General features: G+C 38.9%; 1 protein-coding gene across 1 annotated transcript; it reads left to right on the top strand.

Moving 5' to 3' along the window:
- Positions 1-11: 11 nt before the first annotated feature.
- GPR26 (G protein-coupled receptor 26) lies at positions 12-19,307 on the top strand. The gene is made up of 3 exons (XM_045022685.1): positions 12-679; positions 10,206-10,319; positions 19,076-19,307. Exons 1-3 carry the CDS (start codon positions 12-14, stop codon positions 19,305-19,307), a joined length of 1,014 nt encoding a protein of 337 aa, XP_044878620.1.
- Positions 19,308-22,653: the final 3,346 nt, after the last annotated feature.

Here is a 22,653-nt window from a genome sequence, read left to right as displayed (position 1 = left end):
ATGGACGCACCATGAACATTTGGGAAGTGATCCTGGCTTTCTCGGTTGTGGTCCTGATCCTCGTGTCGTTGCTGTCCAACGTGCTGGTGCTGATCTGCTTCTTGTACAGCGCCGACATCCGCAAGCAGGTCCCGGGATTGTTTATCCTCAACTTGACCTTCTCCAACTTGTTGATGACTGTCTTGAACATGCCCCTGACCCTGGCTGGGATCATTTACAAGAATCAACCGGGGGGAGATCAGTTTTGCCACATGGTGGGATTCCTGGAGACTTTCTTGACCACGAACTCCATGCTGAGCATGGCAGCGCTGAGCATAGATAGATGGATAGCTGTGGTCTTCCCTCTAAGTTATCACTCCAAAATGCGGTACAAAGATGCTGCTCTGATACTGAGCTACACGTGGCTACACTCTGTGTCCTTCCCTATAGTGGCAGCTTCTCTCTCCTGGGTGGGTTTCCATCACCTTTATGCCTCCTGCACCCTGTACAACAACAGATCCGAGGAGAGGACACAGTTTGTGATTTTCAGTGGGGTCTTTCACATCCTCAGCTTCCTCCTCTCCCTCGTAGTGTTGTGTTTCACCTATCTAAAAGTGCTGAAGGTGGCACGGTTTCACTGTAAACGGATTGACGTGATTACTATGCAGACACTGGTGCTGCTGGTGGACATCCATCCCAGGTAAGGAGATTGTCTGTATGCTCAATGAATGAGGGGGTCCCACTGCAAAGGAAGCCAGATCAGGAGCAAGACTGGGTTCAGCATCGTAAATAGGATCCAAGCTGTATCCCAAGGAAGGCAAGGAGGGATTGGGGAAGGGAGGACAGTAGGAGAGAATCTAAAATATAGCCCTGGTCTGCTTATAATCAGCATGTTTATTTGAGTAGCGCTCACATTTGCTGTTAAATTCACTGCCAATAACGCCTGAGATGGGATAATGGCAAGCGATGCCATTTAACGGCCCTGGCTTATGTCCAGGGAATTGCATTGGGGTGGAGTGCACAGGAGCAGCGAGCACTTTCATTGCAAATAGTTTTTTGAATGTTGCCCTTTGGCTCCGATGAGCCCGTGCCGAAGTTTTGCTAACGACAGTCTAAAATGTGCCTGGGTACCACGGGAGGTGGATTGAACTGAAATCCAGCCTGCCCTTTAACTTGGACAATGGACGGCCGAACGCAGAGTGCCTTTGCTCGAGCCTTGCGCTGTCAGCGCGGAGTCAGTAACTTCATCCCCCGCGAAGGAAGCATGCTAAGGCAATACCACGTACCAGATAAACACGGGTGAATCCCCAGCTGTAAATCCACGCACCAGAGCATTCAGTGCCAGCCTTAATCTGACGGGAACGGGCGTTACATCTGCCCCCGAGACCTTCCATCAGCCCATCCCGCCTAGGTATGGGAGGAATGGGACCCTGGAATACAGCGGGACGATGACTCTCAGATGAGCATAGCGGCGTTGAAGGAGGGCAGGGGCGGGGGTGAAGGTTCAGAAGAGGGTATTTGCAGCGTGTGAGGAAGGAGTAGTTAGGGGGATCTGTGGGGGGATGGGGGGGGATCTGGCCCAGTACAGAAGTCTGGAGGGAAGCAGATTTTTGCTGGGGGTTCTCCCCAGGCCAGTAAGAAAGGAGGGTGGGAGGTGTAGTGGAGGCTGGCAGAGAGGGACTCTAGCTGGGAGAAGCCCATGGACAATAGTCAGGAAGGGAGGGACTCTGGCTGGGTGAGTGTGTCTGGCTGAGGGGCAGGGGTGGGGTGTGGGGGGGGAGATGCCTGGCCGTGGGGAGAGCAGAGAGGGAGAGGTTTGGGAGGGGAACAGATCTAGCTAGAGGAGGCAGACAGGATGGGAAAGAGAGAAGCAAACTCTTGAGGGGTCCAGGTCTGGCTGGAGCTGGATGGGTGTGGGGCTGGAAAGATAGAAGAGAGCCGGTCAGGCTAGAGTGATCTGCCGGGGGGGTGGGGGCAGGTATTCCAGTCTGTCTGTCTGGGGGCTGTCTTGGGAGATGGGTCTGGTGGGTGGCAGTGGAAGGAAACGGGTCTGGTGGTCTGGCTGGCGGTGTCCTGGTTTAGGATGTAGGGAGTCTGGCTAGTTGGGACTGGGTGGGAGAAGGTCCGGTTGACTGGGGTGTCTGAGGACAGTGGGAATGGATAGACGGGTGAGCTCTGGCAAGGGAAAAAGTAGGGAGGAATGGGTCTGGTTGATTGGGCTTGGGGGGCCCAGAGGAACTGGTCTGGCTTAGGGGATCTAGCAGAAGTGTGTCTGGCTACCCGCAGTAACTGATTGAAGGGGAACAGGTCTGTCTAGAGGTACATTCAGCTGGGGGAAGGGAGAAAATGGTCTGACTGGGGCTGGGCTGAGAAAAGGAGGTCTGACTGGGAGTCTCTGGCTGGAGGTGGACAAGGGGAGGAGGTGTATAAACAGAGTAGATCTGTCTGGGAAGGTCCATCTGGGTGTGGTGAAGGGGAGGAGCTGGGAGTGGGGTGGAAGGGAAGAGATTTTTCTGGGAGATCTGGCTCTGGGTGGGTTGACTGGAGGTCATCTGTCTGGAAATGTACTGGAGGGGAGAGGGATGAGGAGGTCTGTGTGGGGATGGAGAAAGGGTTCCATCCCAGTCATCCACAGTGACATTCCTTGCTATTGATCAACCTCAGCTTCTATCCCTGCAAGACAAACATAGGGGCTCCCCTTGCTGGGAGGATATTCAGCATGCAGTTAGCTAGCAGCCGAGCTCCAGAAGGGCAAGACAGTTTCCCCCCACTGGTGAAGATCCTGCCTTCATGGGGACAAGAACATGAATCAAATTTCTGGTACCACTGAGTCTTGGGTCCCCAAGTACCAAAGGGATAGGATTTCACCCATCTATTTAGTTGCAGTTGACTTAGATGAGAGAAAAATGGAAACCTTAGCTCAGAAAATCTTTCCTTTTTCCACTTAAGTCACAATTTAGGGTTGTTTTCAACTAAGGATGTGGGGCAGATAAGGGAATATCTCCTGTTGGCATTAATGAGACTCACAAGCATAAATCACTCCCTTATCCATAGCTCCATAGTAATAAGGGTTCCCTACCATATGTGCCATTTGGTTGATAAAAAATAGCCAAATAGTTCTTAGTATTATTTCTTGCAAACACTACCAAAGGTAATGGTTACTTCCATGAGCACTGCCATAGGCTACATTGGGACCAATTAAAATAGTCATCACTGTTCTTGACTATTTGAGCAGTATTGGGCTCTAAAATAGTTCCTACAGTATTTAGAAGATTATAAAAATAAGTGTCCAAATGAAGCATTTTCTGTTTTTTGAAAAGTTTTCTCATTGATAATACGACTTATCATTATTTTCTCTAGCCTAGGTTAACTTGCGAATGTTTCTGCACTAAAACATTGAAACAATGGTTTCTAGTTACCAGGGGTTGATCCAAAGTGGTTGTGAATGTTACACACCTTATCTTGCAAACTGACAGGATAACATGGAGAACGTCATGTCCATTAGTGATAATTGTAATCCATCCATTATATCAAATTCCGGCACATTGCACAGTAAAATGAGTTTTAAATCCTGTTGTAAATAACAGAAACATTGGCTGACTTTGATCTGTAGCTGTGCTGTCCAGCACTGCTGTAACAAATGGATGGAATTACTGTATATGAATCAGTTATACACTGGAACAGCTCCTATGACATGAAGCCTATAAAAAGGCCAGAGACCCTCTTATCATCTCTGCATATGTCTATAAAGTGCTAGTCCAGCAAAGCACTTCAGCAGATGCATAACTTTAAATATATATGTTCTCTTATTGATTTATCTTGTGGATCAAGGCCTAAGAAATTAGGTTGGGATTTTCAAAGGAGTCTATGGGAGTTAGAATTCCAAATCCCCAAAATCTTCCAGTTCTAGCAAGATAATTGGACAGGGTTACCTTAGTATCAGCCGTATTCTCTTGTGCTTTCTGATATTTATTGTGGGAATATCTTGAATACTGCAATTATTTGACAGTTATCTAAAGCAATCTGAAATTTTTAAGGGACAACACTATTATTTACTCTCCTCCAAATAGTGCTACTTAGTTGGTTAAGAAATTGAAAAACAAAATACAGAATATAGCAGTTATATTCTGATCTAGTTTATGCAGTGGTGAACTAAAAATAATATATCGTAGTTATTTTATAACAGTTTTTAAAAGGTTCAGAGGTAGGAAATACCCTTTTTGGAATAAAACAATATAAATACATCATATACTTAATGAACTCTTTTGAACTGCAGTGTTTAACATAGGATTCTGGGTCCACAGTTAGAAATCAAGTGTCTTCAATGATATCTGATATATCACCAAATTATAGCACACATAGTTATGAATACTTTTCACCCCTATAATAGTATTCTGGATTTGTCAAGAATATACTGTATACCTCCAGTTAATCCTCATCCACTAGATAGCTCATTTATTAATGATTATTCTTACTGTAACACCTATAAACTTCAAGAATCCATGGTTGTGGTTCCTAGGCTCAATATTAATAACAGTTATAATTCTATTAACTGCAACAACACATGTAAGGGGAAACAGATATGTAGAGAGAGTAAGGAAGAGAAAAAAAACAATATAAAGAAACTGTGGAAAATGAAAAAGATATGGCAGGAATATAAAAGTGGGAAATACCTGGAGCTGAGAAGACAATTGAATGAGAGAACAAAAGGGAATAAAGACAGAGAAGGAAAGAAAAGCAAGAACTCCCCCACCACAGAAAGGAAGTTCCTTAGGAATGATTAAAAGACGTCAGATAGGAGGCACAAAGATGTAATGGTGTCATCTAGTCATCTATATATTGTTTGGCAAGACCTGAATAATTCACCTGTTGTTCACTACGGATGGAAAATACAGTCATTTCAAACATCCCAGCTACTCAAGAGACCATTATGAGGCACGGTGCAAGCTACTAACAAAAAAGACAGTGTGAGCTCCAGACAGTTACAATATAAGCACAATACAAGGCATAATATTTACACACACAGATCTTTCCATTTTTTTAATACTGTAACCCCAACATCTCTCAATCTTCATTTGATTCAGTCACTCTCCATCCTCCATGCCACCCAATCACCCCTTTTCTACCTACATTTTCTCCATAACGTCTGTCCTCCAGTTTCTTTCTCCTTAACCAGTCTCTCCCTCTTTCTCTCCCCTGCCCCTTCTGTCTAGCTCTTATTTTCCATAACAAATATTCATTTTCCCCTTTGCCTCCTTAATCTGATCTAGAAATGTTAAATTTTTGTAGTCAAAATGATGGTGAATCCCAGCATACAAAGGGGTTCTTTCCATTCAGTTATTTTCCCAAAATCTTGCACCATCTGTGTTATACACCAGTACAATATGGTAGAGTATATGGCCTGCATATGAGATTTATACGAAATCCCAGTTTTTATTGCATTATCTATATGACGACAAACAGAGACTATATGTTAAGGAATGTGAATGGGGGTACAAAGTTCAAGCTGAGTGTTTGTCCTTCACTTAGCATTTCCTGATTTGCCAGTGCCCAATTCCTCTTTTTGGATGGAATATATTTAGGCCACAATCCTGCACTGAGAAACATGTACGCACATCCCTCTGCCCCCTGTGGTTCATAATTCAGGATTGGGACCTTATGTACCAATATATATATATATACATATATATGTACACACAAGGGTGCATAATGCTGGAAAGGATGGCCACATTATTCCTGAATTGTAAAGCAACAGGTAATCTTTGAAGATCATCCAAAATGAGTGCCAAGAAAACTTTTTAAACACTTCACATGATCATGTGTTTTTTTAGGGCATACCTTTAAAAATTGTTTTACATTTTTTATTACTATTGTTTTTCATCTCTCTACTCATAAAGCCATGTTGCCTTACTTATATATTGGAGTAGACGGCTAGAAAATTTAGAAATCTCTCCCCCCCCAAAATTAGCTTCTATATATCACATTGTGGTTATTTGAAAGTCCATTATCTCATAAACTTTCCATACTAGAATGAATGGCTTTACACCAGCTTTCCAACAGAGTGTAGCATAGTTGTGAAATGTCCTTAATTAATTATCTCAAGTGATCTGAAGAAACATTAATGAAAGGTAGATTATGAGTGCAGTTCTATCATCAGTATCGAAACCTATGTATATATATTTATGTATATACACATTAGGACTGTTGATTAATCGCAGTTAACTCACGCGATTAACTCAAAAAAATCGTGATAAAAAAATTAATTGTGATTAATCACAGTTTTAATCACTCTCAAACAATAGAATAACAATTGAAATTTATTAAATATTTTGGATGTTTTTCTACATTTTCATATATATTGAACTCTGTGTTGTAATTGAAATCAAAGTGTATATTTTTTTTATTACAAATATTTGCACTGTAAAAATGATAATCAATAGAAATAGTATTTTTCAAGTCACCTCACACAAATACTGTGCAATCATTTTGTCCTGAAAGTGCAACTTACAAATGTAGATTGTTTTTGTTACATAACTGCACTCAAAAACAAAACAATGTAAAACTTCAGAGCCTACAAGTCCACTCAGTCCTACTTATTGTTCAGCCAGTTGCTAAGACAAACAAGTTTGTTTACATTTACAGGAAATAATGCTGCCCATTCCTTATTTACAATGTCACCTGAAAGTGAGAACAGGCTTTGCATGCACTTTTGTAGATGGCATTGCAAGATACTTACATGCCAGCTATGCTAAACATTCGTATGCCCCTTCATGCTTCAGTCATCATTCCAGAGGACATGCTTCCATGCGGATGACTCTCATCAAAAAAATAATGTGTTAATTAAATATGTGACTGAACTACTTGGGGGAGAATTGTATGTTCCCTGCTCTGTTTTACCTGCATTCGGCCATATATTTCATGTTATAGCAGTTTTGGATGATGACCCAGCACATGTTCATTTTAAGAACACTTTCGCTGCAGATTTGACAAAACGCAAAGAAGGTACCAGTGTGAGATTTCTAAATATAGCTACCGCACTCGACCCAAGGTTTAAGAATCTGAAGTGCCTTCCAAAATCTGAGAGGGATGAGGTGTGGAGCATGCTTTTAGAACTCTTAAAAAAGCAACCCTCCAATGTGGAAACTACAGAACCCAAATCACCAAAAAAGAAAATCAACCTTATGCTGGTGGCATCTGACTCAGATAATGAAAATGAACATGTGTCAGTACACATTGCTTTGGACTGTTATCAAGCAGAATCATCATCAGCATAGACGCATGTCCCCTGGAAACAGTGACTGAAGCATGAAGGGATATATGAATCTTTAGCGCATCTGGCACGTGAATATCCTGCAACAGCGGCTACAACTGTGCCATGAGAATGCCTGTTCTCACTTTCAGGTGACATTATAAACAAGAAGTGGGCAGCATTATCTCCTGCAAATGTAAACAAACTTGTTTGTCTGAGCGATTGGCTGAACAAGAAGTTGGACTGAGTGACTTGCAGGCTCTAAAATTTTACATTTTTATTTTTGAATGCATTTTTTGGTACATAATTCTACTTTTGTAAGTTAAACTTTCATGATAAAGAGATTGCACTACAGTACTTGTTTTCGGTGAATTGAAAACAAACTATTTCTTTTGCTTTTTACAGTGCAAATATTTCTAATAAAAACAATATAAAGTGAGCACTTTATACTTTGTATTCTGTGTTGTAACTGAAATCAATATATTTGAAAATGTAGAAAACATCAAAAAATATTTAAATAAATGATATTCTATTATTGTTTAACAGTGTGATTAATCATGTGATTACTCGCAATTGATTTTTTTAATTGTGCAATTAATCTAAATTTTTTACTTGCTTGACAGCCCTAATATACATATAAGAGCATTTGCATATGGAAATATACATATACATATATATGTGTCTAAGAAAAAGAGTGAAAGAAAATATATTAAGATGTGATGTGTTTATCACATGCTTTGGGATGGTTGTGTTACTCACAAGTGGGGAAGTCTTGAGTGACATATGCAGTGTCCCAGTTGAGTGCTAATAAAACCTGAATACTAAATCGTTCCAAATATGCCACATAGAGAAAAAATATTTTAGAGAGTTAAAAAAATTGATGAGAATTGGGGTTTTTTGGGATTATGTTCCTTCACCTAGAAAGCCAGGTGGCTGAGTTGCCATGAGTCCAGCTTTACAGGACAAAGAGGAAGCAATAAAAACCTCTACAAATAACCTAAAATAGATGGTCTAGATCTAAAACGCCACATATTTAAAATCCAATTTCCCAGTTTGTTCAGGACTGAAAGCAAATCCTGGGTTCCAGTGGAACCCTTTCCCAAAGGTATAAAAATTCCACTTTTACCCTTGAAGAGATCAAAAAACAAACAAAAACAAAAACAAAAAAAGAATTTGCACATTTGGCATTGTTGAGATATGATTCTCCCCATCCTGGGCAGGAGTATTTTTTTCAGGAATGGGGGTGGGGATCACATATTTCAAGGGAGGAAGGAACTTTTTTTTGGCATGTTTGTTTTAAAAATAGTGACTGAAGATGCCCAGGGAGCTGGCAATATAAGAATACATTTCCAACTGATAAAAGGAAATCCTTTCTCTAACAAAACCCATGGCAAGCCTTTGAACTCATTGCCACAAGGTAGCAATGAAGCACAGAATTTAGTAGGATTCAAAAAAGGATTAAACACTTAGATGATAATGAAAATCTTTGTGGTTCCATTAGCCTTAAGTGATATCAGAATCCGGAGATGGCAGTAAGCCCTATGCCTGTTACTGTATACATGTTTGGAACTGAGAACCAATAATGCATTTACAATAAAATTATTGATAAATGACAATTACAGAAATGCTGCTCCTGGCTTGAACTGTGAAGTCCTAACTTAGGATCAATGGTGGCTCTGCTGTAAGTCTTGTGCATGAAACAGCTTCCAGTTGTGCTGCCCCAGGAGCAGAGTACGGAACAGATTGACTCAGAGCCCCAATCTGCCTCCTGGTTTCCCTTGCTCAAGGGGGAATGTGCCTTTGCCACCCCTTACGTGCCATAGCATATGTAGTCATGCTAGCTGGGACATTGAGGGAGATGGAGCATTTTCCCTGCCCCTTTCCACCCACATGCACAGTGCAGACATAGCAGCCCTGTGAAAGTGCTCTTCTCTCCATGTATAGATGAGCAGAATGGGCCTCAACTGGATCCTAAATACACTCAGTCCTAATTTAGGTAAATTGATATTGATTTCAGTGGAAGTTTTGCCAAGTAAAACCAAAGGCTCATTTCAGAAAGGTGCTGAGGATCCTCACTTACTTAATTTCAATATGAGTTGAGCTCCTTAGCAACTCATAGGGAGCTCATAGAACCAGGGTTTCAGATCACCTCCAGATCTGGCCCAATGTGAGTTTTAAGGAGCAGTTCATGTGCTAAAATGGCAAATATTATACTGAAGTAAATATATAGTTAATTTCTTTCTATTTGTCTAGTCACTCTGTATAAACAAAACATGCAGGTTTCAGTCCAGGATTCAGGATGTTATAGCTATTTAGACTTGATATTTAATTGTCTGTTTTGCAAAATGACAAACTTTTTTCTAGTATTATGCACAGAAATGTACAAGTAATTATAAAGCATATAGCCATACAATTCATATCTATGTGATAGAATTATCTTTCTAATGTCATACAAAACTTTCACAGTATGTTATATTTTTCCAGTCACATTTTTATTGCTTTTAACTAAGGTATTAATATACTGAATATTTATTGGTTATCGCTTTGGGAAGTTCTAAGCTCCTTTTTTCTGCCCTCCTATAATATGTTTGTTTAAAATGTTCTTTCTATAGACTAGTGTTCCATATGTACCATTTTGGTTTTTTTCCAAATTCCATTGAATACAAAGGGCCAAATTCAGGCCTGATGTAAGCAGGTACAACTTCCACTGATTCCAATGAGAGGCATAGCTACTTTCACCAGGGATGAATTTGACCCAATCTCATTATAAAAGAATAGAGTTTACAGTAATTATTGTGTGTGTGTTGGGGGGCGGGGATATGAGTTAAGGGATACAATGAATTAATAGATAGTAGTGTCCTGTATGACTAGAACGTTTTCTGGGAAGACTTGTATAAATCACTCCAAGAGTAAAACCATTAAAATCTGCTATTTGGTATAGTGATTCATGTCATTGTTTGTGTTAAATGTTACACAGCGTACGAGAGCGTTGTCTAGAAGAACAAAAGAGACGGCGGCAACGAGCAACAAAGAAAATCAGTACCTTCATTGGTACTTTTATACTTTGTTTTGCACCTTATGTAATTACAAGGTAAGTTCAAACCTACCTACTGAAATTCCATATGCACTAACTCAGAAAAGTTAGATCAACGAATCAGAAAACAGAATATTAACCCACAAGTCTCCTACTCTCATCAAAATTTTTGTCAAACATTTCCACGGTTATGACAGAGGTTGCATTTACTGTAGTAATGGTATTCTACATACTTTATAGTTCTTATTCTGTCCAATTCTCAGTCAGGTAACAGGCCAAACTTTGATCTGAAAGTCCAAATAGGCCAAGATTCTTATCTCATACACATCAGAGTAAATCAGGAGTAACTCCACAGAAGTCAGTGGGTCAGATGGGTCTGCTGTTCACTGCACAAATTGTCCCACTGATTTCAGTGGGACGCTTTACAGAGTAAGGTACTACACAGCCTGAGTAAAGCTATGAGAATCTGGTCAAATGAGATCAGAATCTGGCCCACCAGACTTAAATGGGAATTTTGTCTCAGTGGATAGAGCTCTTAATCATAAACAGAATATCAAAGCTTTTGTGGCTCAGAGCTAAAACAAAAATTCTTGTGATTTATGATCAGATGCCAGTTTCCATCTGCTATCTTATCTTTAAAAATGGTCCTATAGGAAACATAAAATTAATCCTATGAGATAAAAATGTTAAAGCATGTAGCCCAGATAAACATTCTGAAGTTACATATATTGGAAAGGAATGTACAACTTGCATTCATTATTAAAGGACTCCAGACAAATTCTGGTGCTGAAACTGGAGAAGGAAATTGATTCTTGAATATTACTTAATGGTGTTCTAGTGAAAATACATTATTGGAAAGTCAGACCCAACATATGTGGGCACAACCTAAAAGGTTAAGTTAATTTTTTGGAATGTTTATGATATTTGGTATATTTATTTTTTTTAAAAAGGCTTAAAATCTCTAGGCAGAACTGGAGGTTTGTGTCATTCATGATGTTATGCCCACGACAATAATGACCATTAAATACACGGTGTTTACTAGTAACAGAATGTGACTGTATTTATTGATAAATTCCACTTAATAACAGCAATAAGATCTTCTAGGCAACACATTCTGACACTTTTTAGATTATTACAATCACTTAGTCTTCAGTTTCATGCTTTACAATGTCAGAACTAGAGTAGTTGTCTGATTTCAAGAGGCTAACTTCATTTTACACTAAAACTGAAGTTAAGACTGGTGATTTTTAAGGTTCTTCTCCATAGTAGCCTATGGCTCAGTCTTGCAAAGCTCATTAGGTACGTGCTTAACTTTAAGCATGTGAGTAATCCTGTTGAAGTCAATGCATCTATCAAGTGCTCAAAGTTAGGCAGATATCTAAGTGGGAACAGAGTTCTCAACACTTTTCAGAATCGAGCACCTAGTCATTTTTCTAAGCAAAGAGTGAATATAAGGTATGCATGGAAAGAGAAAATTAATCACTCAGGCCCTCTTTCAGCAATCCATTCCTAATTCAGCAAAGCACTTAAGCACATGCTTCAATTAAATATGTGATTACGTGCTATGCTGAGTAGGGATGGATTTAAGCATGTGGGTTAATGTTTGCTGAATCGAGGCCACAAAACTGTAAATCATGAGGCGTGATGATTGATCTGGGTTTAGAATAAGGGGATCTCAAAGTAACTTTGGTTTAGCCAAGGAAAAGCTTATCTAATTGGGGTTAAAAACCAGTACTTTCAGTGATTCAGACAAGTACTGGAGGCAACTGTTTGTTTTTAGCTCTGAAGTAGAAACATGCTATTAAATGCTTATTAAGAATAAGCCCCTTTAATTTATAACAAACCTCCTTAGCTCCAGTCACTGACATGTACCAATACTCCTTGTTTCTGAAGGACTTTGGTCCCTATTTTTAGAATTACTAATGTAATAATATGATAGTTGTACCTTTCTATATTATATGCTAAAATATTTTGATTTGCAATAATGCTGCTAGTCTATGCTTCCGTTCCTTATATCTTTATATTAAGATATGTAGCTATACCTATCATTAGATGATATTCTCACACATCCCTTTATTTTCAATCTGTAGCTTTTTAATAGGAAAATAACAATATTTTTTATTTCAATTTTTTTGGCACCTATTGCAGACTCTAGGTCCTTCATATTATTTCATAATATTCAACATTTACTCAGGTGAGTAAATTCTGTGTGTCAATAATCAGGCCCTAAATTAATGAATTATCTCATAATATCAGCAAAAAATAGCCCACAAGCCCTAACAAACAAATCCCCAAATTTTAAACAAAAAAAGGTAAGAATTCTCTTATGTCATCATGGAACATTTGACAAACAAACAATATCACATTTTTCAAACCTGCTTGTCTGATCTTTGCAGACAAAATCCTGTTTGTACAAATGGGTAGTTGGGTACAGAATTCCAATGAGGGGTTCCCACTTGCCAGTTTGTGCATATAAATACTCGATTTTCATAATCAATTTTGGGTGGCCAGTTTTGAAAAAAACAGCCATCTAGTCTTAGTTGATGTGAAGTGGAGATATGACAATGGCTAGAAAAAAAAGGCTTCTGGGGCTCACAGGTCAGGTTATAGGAATTCACATGTCACTCTGATTCCTTGCAGAACATGGCAGGTCATGATACATACACACACTGAAGAAGCAAGACTGACTGTTAATAAGACTGCTCACAATCAGTAAGAAGCAGTCATTTTCATGCTTTTGGAGGTTATCCAGTGCAGTGGCTATTAAAACAGCGCTTTGTAAAAAGGAGGACATCATGCTAACACACTCCTATTTTACCAAACAATAAGGTGAAGAGCTGCGTGCCCGGAACTTCTTTACAACAATTAACACAGAAATCAACATGTAGCATTAAAACTCTCTGATAAAGCCTTGAAAATAAAGAGCTCATCAGTACAACATATTTAATCAGAAACTATTCAGGTCATATTCTGATGTCAATGGGAGTTGTGTGCAAATATCTGAGGGCAGAAGTTGGGCCTTAGCATTTCGACATATACTAAAACAATAAGAATTCAGGCTAAACAGAGGTAATACACTAGAAACAGTATTAACCAAATTCTGGAAAATGAATGGATTTGTTCTGATCTGATCATCTAAAACCCAGAAAATATCTGTTTTGCCTCACCATTTAATGATAAAATGTTTGAGACTATCTGTTCTATACTGTGTTTTTCCTATAACTGTTCTCAGATTACAGCACTGAAAAACAAGTATGTTGGAACTACATCACTGTCTAAGCTTCTTTAGTGTGTTTGCAGTAAAAGCTTTCACTACAACAAATGTTTAGACACAGAGGCATGCACTGACTTGACTAATACAAAGGGGTTTCACTAGAGTGCCTAAGAGATTAATGTCTTAATTCTCAAACTAAACAAACATTCTCTCCTGTTTACTGGAAGTGAAGTTAAAAGGTTTATTATCTACATGACATCCTTTCTAATAATTATAAAATTCTAAAATATTAACAAAATATTACAAGGAATACAGCTTTACAGCTTTGAAGCATTAAGGCATTTGCAATTGTGTAGATGATGCTGTGGAATTTAATTTACAGATGGCACTAAAATATTAATGCGACTTCACTGAAAATGTCACTTTTTGGCTCTAATGTTTCATGAAAATTGAAACTGGATGCATAGAATGTCCCTCATCAATGGGAAACAAAATCTTCCTTCAAAGATGATGACAAATACAAATAGGTCTTGAATATCCATCATGGAATTGTCTGTGCATTGTACAACGTTCAGCATTGGGCTCTGTATACATTTCTATGCCTATGATTTTATTACATATGTTACATCTGTAATAAAAACACAGGCATATATATATATATATATAGTTGCAAAAAATAATGCGCTATGTATTATGCAAATTGTAAGTTTCAAGGACACTTAAATATAATTTAATAAACTACTAAAAATTCTGTTGATAAAAGTGCGGGATTTCTAATAGGCCTCAATCATTGAAGAAAAAAATAGCACTGAATCTTGGATTGCTTCCTCCAACTGTCTACTTGATGTGCTTTTAAGGAAGATTGATTATAATTCATGAAATTGATTGACACAGGGTCAAACGCAAAGTTCCACATCTTGGTTATTGAAGGCATCCGCTGAATTTAATGAAGTTCCATCAAACGCTATCAGAATATGAAATGTCTCAGCCAGTAAAGTATTCTCTACTTACCAGAGTTTGACTGACTTGTTCTCCTATATGATCTCTTGACCTCTTTTCCACATTTTAGAGCACTTCCTCTGTCTGAGAAAGAAGTATACAGCTTGTTACCAAACAATTTTAGAACGGCTATATGAAGAAAAGATTAGAGAACCTGAACTGAATTTTGTTAATGGGCATCTTCAACATGAAGGAGTCCTGGTTATGTGTGGGAAAGAAAATCCCATTTGAAACGTGACAGTTATGCAATAGCCAATATGCAATTATTTGAAAGGAAAACTAATCTACAGCACAGCACTTTTTGGTTTAAACTCAATAGCCAAACATTGTCTTCACTTGCTGCCCTTGGACAATGATTCCATTTAATTGTCTTAGTTCATATACATCTAAACATTCATGGTATTGGCAACAAGTCACAGTAACAGCTCACAGAGTGCAAGTAGTTATACTGTTCAATGTGAAGACAGACAGACATTGAAGGCATGTTTGTCAACTGATTTTAAAATGAAAAGTCCCCCTATGGCTTATGAGAGGTTTATCATCATGATATTGACTGGGAAACTATGAGGGCAAAAGTGGTTTTTCACAACAAAGAAAAAAATATGAAAACTGGCATGTTGGAGAGTATTTCTACTATGGGGTCCACCTTTCTGCTGTGTCGCCCCTTAATTCCCTTTCTTTCACTGTTTCTGCAACATCTAAGATCACACTAAGAGACTTTGCCATTCATACAAAGAAACACACACCCCCATACAAAATAGTATTTAAATGCTAGTGCAAAAGACGTAGAACTATCTTCATTATTATTTACATTACAGTAGTGTCTAGAGGCCCCAGCTGAGATTGTAGCTCCATTATACAGCCTCAAAATGACTTTGACAAATTGGAGAATTGGCCTGGAATCAACAAGATGAAATTCAATAAAGACAAATGCAAAGTACTGTGATTAGGAAAGATGCACAACTCCAAAATGGGAGCTATCTGACTAGATGCTAGCACATCCAAAAAGGATCTAAGGGGTATAGCGGAAAGTAAATTGGATATGAGTCAACAATGTGATGCAGTTGTGAAAAAATCTACTATTCTTGGACGTATTAGCAGGAATGTCACATGTAAGACAGAGGAGGTAATTGCCCTGCTCTATTTGGCACTGGTGAGGTCTCAGGTGAAGAGCTATGTTCAGTTCTGAGCACCACACTTTAGGAAACCTGACCTATGAGTAAAGGTTAAAGAACCTGGGCAAGTTTAGCTCTGAGGAAAGACGACTGAGAGGGGACCAGATAAGAGTCTTCAAATACTTTAAGGGCTGTTATAAAGAGGCCAGTGATCAATGGTTCTCCATGTAGACTGGAGGTAGGAGAAGCAGTAATGGGTTTAATCTGTAGCAAGGGAGGTTTAGGTTAGATATTAGAAAAATCTTTCTAACTATAAGGGTCATTAAGCGATGTTAGGTTTGGGGTTAGGCTTCCTAGGGACATTGTGGAATCCCTGTTATTGGAGGTTTTTAAGAATAGGTTGAACGTTTGTCAGGGACAGTCTAGGTATACTTGGTCCTGCCTAAGCACAGGGGGCTAGGCTAGATGATCTCTTGAAGTCCCTTCAAGCCCTACATTTCTATGATTTTGAACTAGGTGCTGTACAAACACATAGTGCACTTACAGCACTGCAACGGTGCCTCTGTCATTCTTAGTGAAGACATCTACCCGGAGAGTCTCCCATAGGCATAGGTACTCCTCCTCCCCGAGAGGTGGTAGCTATGTCAATGGGAGAAGCTCTCCTATCAACACAGCACTGTCTACAGTGGGGGTTAAGTCGGTATAATTACAACACTCAGGGGTGTGGATTTGTAGTGTAGACCAGGGCATAGTGCCAAAGAGTTTACAGTGTAAGTAGGCAGGACAAACAAAAGGTGGGAAGGGAAAGAGAAACACAGAGAGGTGAAGTGACTTGCCCAAGGCTAGTGGCAGAGCCAATTAAGGAACCCAGGTCTCCTTAGTCCCAATCCAGTGCCCTAACCTCTGGCTGATGACGCTTCTCAATTCTCCTTCAAAAAGCATGACTGAGGGAGGAATTAAGCAAGAGATTAATAAACCAAGGGAGAAGACATACACATTTGTAAGATGATTAAGTCAGACAAAGCTACTTTTAACACTGCTTCAAATCTGCGCCTCAGTCACGCTTTCTGAAACAATACTGACATTTTTTTTCCCCTGCAGGAACACTAGCAATAAACCCATTTGCCATACATGTTCATGGGGACTTGCTGCTGAAAACTTTCAGCAAAGATTTAATATCCCAGTGCAGATCAGGGCATTTTATTCTCAGATGGCAGGACATGCATCTTTTGAAATACTGTTCTGGAAAAATCAATTGTTTTTCAACAATTTTGGACACATATTAAGTAAAACTGCCCTTTGGTGCTTCTCAAAGACATTTCAAGAGAAAAGCTTGCAACATATTCAATATTGTCTTGTCAACATTGCTTGAAATATCACAAAATGAAGTATCTGTCTTTGAATCAGCATAAAATGAAGTAACTTAGCTGAGAAACTCTTTTCTCCGCTGCTTTGAAAAAATCACATTGCTATATTGCACGTGTAAGTTTTTTCCATTAAATGACTGATTTATTAATTCAGAACTTCTCTCTAATATTAGCATCTAGATGATCTCTCAGCGATGAATTTTTCTACATTGCCCCCTTTTCTTAGAGACAGATCAAATGTTGAATGAAGACAATTGGAATCTTTCCATTAGATTTAATAGAAATTGGATGTTTCATCCATTATTTTAGAGCCAGATAACACTAATGATACTTGCTACTGTCTAGGGTCATTAGCCAAGCTGCTCAAGAGTTGGTCCAGAACAGCTGGAAGAGGTATATGGTTCCTCTGTGACAACAAGAAAATTTCCAAAATGTCTGATATACAAAAGTTATCGAGAACATTACAGGAACTACCATCCTTCAAGATCTAGGATACATCTACACTGCAAAGACAAAAACAGGACCCCTGAAGCAACAAGTCTCAGCACCTAGGTCAACTGACTCAGGCTTGCACTACAGGGCTAAATATAGGAGTGTAAATATTCCCACTTGGGCTGGAACCTACGTCCTGACACCCATCGAGCGGGGAGGGTCTCAGAATCTGGGGTTCAGCCTGAGCAGAAACACTATACACTGATATTTTTAGACCAATAGTTCAAGCCCAAGTTAGTTTAGCTGAGCTCAGACTTGCTGCAGTAATTCTTTGTGGGGTTTTTTTTGGTTTTTGTTTTTTTTTGCAGTGTAGACTTACAGCTAGTATTCTGCACATGCAAACCAGTCACCTGAGCAATGGCATTCCTCTTGGTGTTGAACTCTAGCATACTAAAAAAGGTTTTAGGACAATATTTAGACAATTATTTTGGACAATTTGGAAAAAACAGTTCTTGTAATAGTTGAGATTAATTTGTTGTGCACAAGTGCTAGCATAATATTTAATAGGAAATTTTCAGTGAAGACTGTATTCATTTAATTAATTAACTTGTGACTAAGCAAAACCAATAATAAACATGACGCTGATGATACACCACTATTAAAAATAATTTCTGAAGAAACCCAAGTGTAAATTTATGCTTTCTTTTACTAGACCAAGACCTTATAGGAATAAGCATCCAGTAGAGATCAAAGAAAGCACTACACCTTCTCAGGAAAGGCATACAGATAGGATACGGCCTAGAGAGTCAAAGAATAATTGTTGAATATCTGTTATGAATCATAAGACTTGTGTGAGGTCCCTAAATGCTCAGTGTGAGACCCACGCTGAACGGGACCTGCTCTAAATCAACAGGAAGTACATTCTTTGTTTTCTTTTCTCATTGTTACTAGAAAAGACATGGGAGAGATCATACAAGGAAAGTCATGTTCATATCAATATTTCTAAAAATCAAGCTTGAACAGTAAACATATCCTTGCTCCGAGTGGATGGAACTTCACTGAAGCCAGTGGAATGCATTTACTTACAGCTGGGCTGTATGTGGTCCAATATAGTCAACATTTCTGCTCAGGTCAGATCCAGAGATGATTCCTCAGGATTTCAGACTACAGTAAATGCAGCTTATCTGAGAAAGGACTGAGTAAAACATGAGAATTTGGCCTCTAGCATTTAGTTTAAAGATCTTGGGGAGGTGGACTCATGTTTTTTCCCCTCCTTGATGCTATCATTCAGTAACTTTGAGATCCTAAGAAGGCAGCTGTATATGGCTTATGTGTGAGGGAATGTGGTTTCCAAAATAAAGAACCACCACATAAAAAAACAATACAGCAGGTACTTGGTCTGTGTGGGTTTGTTTTGTTGTGCACAGAACTGGTCATTCAGTTATGGCCCTCTGATAACCTGCACAAGGAAGTATGCATGTAACTTCCATTTATAATAAAGGCAGCTGTGTGTAGAACCAACGTGCTATGTTGAAATTGTAGTCCCTTGCTCTGCTAAGAACTGAACAATACAGAGAAAATTCCTCTCCCTGATCCTACTGGTGTGCCACTAGCAGTTTGCTCTGTTTCCATCTGTACTGTTGTTATGTCTCTCTCTCAGTAACACTTTTCCCCGTTTCTTGGCAGACTGGTAGAATTATCTTCCGTAGTCCCCATCAATTCTCACTGGGGAGTCATTTCCAAGTGCTTGGCTTACAGCAAAGCTGTTTCAGACCCTTTTGTGTACTCTTTATTACGACATCAGTACAAGAAGACATGGAAGGACATAATAAACAAGATTCTTAAAAGAAGCTCCATAAATTCCTCAGCCCTCACAAGCGAATCGCACAATCAGAATATATTGCAAACAACTGAATGAGGAAGCTGGCACAGAATCTCCACGAAAGATGGAAGAATACAAGGTGGTTGGGGGGGGAGTAATATGTAGCTATCATTAACTAACAATGGTCATGAAAGTTATTCACTGAAGCTCACAATCTAGCTTGTACCTCATCAGCAGCCCATGTAACAACTTTCATAGTGAAGCTGGCTGCTTCACACGTCCCTCTTTTGATATGAAGTGTTGTTCTTAATACCTGAACCTGCCAGCTCTCCACACACAAATATCCCATTGACTTCAATGCAGGGTGATGCATCCATAATGAGTCAAACCCTGTCCTTATTTGAGGGAGCCATAGAAGTAGCAGGAGCAAAACATTGCAGGATCCATTTTAATGCTACTCTAAAAAAGCTGTAGTGTATATCCCCAGCTTGCACATGTTGCTGGCTCTGCGTGATGCTCCACCCAATCCCCCTTGCTAGAACTACAGAACGATGCTCACCTGGCTGCTTGAGTAGGTCCCTATGGAAAATCTTGTTAGAGCTTAATAGAAAATTATCTATCTGTTTACCTATGTACTTATATGGCCCCTTTTCTGTGGTATCTGAAGTCCTTTTTCTATATGCTTTTTTAAACTATCCTGTAGAACTGAAAAGAGAATGATGTCTTCTATAGAGTGCTATAGGATAGCTCAATTAAGGCCATCTTTCCTTATTAAATCCTGTAGGTTCTCAGAGTAATTTCTATAGAACTTTCTTGGTTTCCTCCCCATGAAATTCTAGAGGACTTTTCCACAGGGTATACAGGGATAAGAGGTCAGGGTACTTATGTCTCTTTACCACGTCTGAACTGTATAGGGATAGGGGAGGATTTTACCCAATGACTGCAGGACTGGACTCATTTCCCAGAAAGTTTTCAAAGAGTGTCTAGTTATTTTCTTCACTGAAACTTTATTAATCATGAAAAGCTGTAAATTGTTATGGTTTTTGATGGTTGGTTGTTTCTGGGGAGAAGTAGAAGGTGGTTTGAAGTAGAGATAGGCCCAAAGCTGAAGTGGACTGGGCCAAAAATCATTCATCCAAATTCTCCTAAACCTGGATCAAGATTTGAACTTTCCAAATTTCAGGGTGTTAGACTTAGTCCCTTATAGAGCTAGATTCGATTTGCAGACTTCAGTCTGAACTCAGATTTGAAGCTAATCCCATTTCTCTTTTAGAGGTATATTTCTTCTCAGTCTTTTATTAAAGAACAGTTCTGTCATTAGCAATCACTGCATTTTCAGTCGGCTGTTAATGCAGATATACAAACTGGCAAAACATTCAGACAAAATCAAGACAATCCTATGTACAATATTTCTATGGGGACTTCATTCTGTGTATTACATTTGGTTCAGTCCTTAGTATAAGAATCTTTACTGAGTTCAGGGCAACACAATTCTGTTTTGCAAGTATTATTTGGTTGACTTTATCCTTTAATTATAACTATAGTCAGTAGATGACTTCATAATTAAGTGACACATACATATCTGACCCTGAAACCCCAGCCATTCATTCAGAATTATATTCACTGCTCATCAGCAATTGTCCTTCTGATTCAGTGAAAACCAAGGTGGCATAAGATTATTTCTGTACATTCCAAATGTTTTGCCAGTTAACTGATATGTAAAAAACAAGAACAATAATTAATCAATCCTCATTTTTGTTACTGTAATTTTAAAGTTAATTGGTAGCACATGGTGTCCTCATTATGACACAAGATTAATTTTAAGTCAAGCACAGTTGGTTTCAAAAGCCTCACATGGTATATATGTTTGTTAAATGTATCAAAAATATTTTTATAAACTCACTCTTTGTGCCAGTAACCAAAGTGTTCTGATACTGAGATTATGCTTCTCAGTGGATTTTAGTCAATTTTTCTGATAAAGAGACAAAATTCTGCCTCAGATCTGCACCCTTATCTCCAGAAAGGGATTTACAGTCCAGACATTCAATACAAAATCATAATTACATCACAACAAAAATTAATTGTCGAGGAATAGATTTGTATAGTGTTCGGTCTAAAGTAGTCTGCTCCACAAAACCAGCTGAATGTTTTGGTGATGGTATGATTGCAGATTTGTGCCCAGAGTACACCTGGAATTGAATATATATAGTGAGATACCTTCATTCGTATGACTGACATCTCTATATGATTGGCATCTTCCAATAATGGTTCAGGTCCTTGATGAGATTGAAATTTTTTTGCTCTGTTCATATTCTGCAGATAAATATGAATCTGAGGGCCATATTGAGCTGATGAGGCCCTCTGCACTGGAGGGCTCAAATTCATTCTTGGAGTAAGGTAGGCAATGGTACTGCTCTCCCTTATATTTCTGCTACATGAGGGGAACTTTATTCCAATCTATGGGCTCCATTAGCAGAGGCTGATAGGCTAAATAAAGGTATTGTCCCAGGTGGTGTGGCCAGGCACATTTACCAACCAGCTTTGTCCGCTTTTTGGAAACCCTGGTCCCTTCCAGCTGTCCCACCTAGGCAAGGGAGGTTGTAGCTGCTTTCTGCAACCTCCTGCACCTTGGGAGAATGTCTATTGTTGAGGCTTTAGCAAAAGCCTGATCCAAAGGCCATTGAAGTCAATGGGAATCTTTTCGCTAATTCCAATTGGCTTTGGATCAGGCCCCAAGTAGCCATGTGGGCATTAGCCTGCATAGAACCGTGGTGAATTTAGCCATTGCTCTATAGAGATCTCTCTTCTATAGTGAAGTGTACATAAACAAGCATTCACATACTTTAAAAATGAAATATTAAACAAGGGAGATTGACAACTACACTGTAAACAAATATTCTCGTGTTAACTATTAATAGTAATCAAATCAATTGTATAGCTACATAAAAAGTTAGGGAATTTACATAAATTTCCTCTGATCCAACACTCCAAGTTTAGCACCCTCTCCCCCAAATTAAATTGTCTACCTCATCTTAATAATTTGATTTATTGGGCTTAACATGATTTTCTCAGGTGCAATAAGTAGAAACATCCTGTTTAGTATTTTTTTCTTAAGGACTTATTTTAATGGCTTGATTGTATTTCTGACAAGAGTCAGGGAGAATGGTTAACTGCTGTTAGTCAGTTTAAAAACTGTAAAGGGTATAATATAGATAACTGTATTTTCCATAGTGATCACATTTGTTTAAGCGTATTGCAACTGGCTGTCTTAAGGCCCATTCCTGTTGTCAATCTGTGCATGGGACTGCTATTGAAGTCAATAGGAGGTTTGCATGCAGAACCACCATAGGACTGGTTAAATATTCAATACCGTCCCCATAGAGATTAACTTTTTAAAAAGAGCAATCATTCAAAAAGAGTGAGATGACTTCCAAGCCAAGTT

Source organism: Mauremys mutica, chromosome 7 (genome assembly GCF_020497125.1).
Source record: "Mauremys mutica isolate MM-2020 ecotype Southern chromosome 7, ASM2049712v1, whole genome shotgun sequence".
NCBI classification, from domain to species: domain Eukaryota; kingdom Metazoa; phylum Chordata; order Testudines; family Geoemydidae; genus Mauremys; species Mauremys mutica.
Note: the sequence above shows the minus strand (reverse complement) of the source record. Positions and strands in the feature narration are given on the sequence as shown.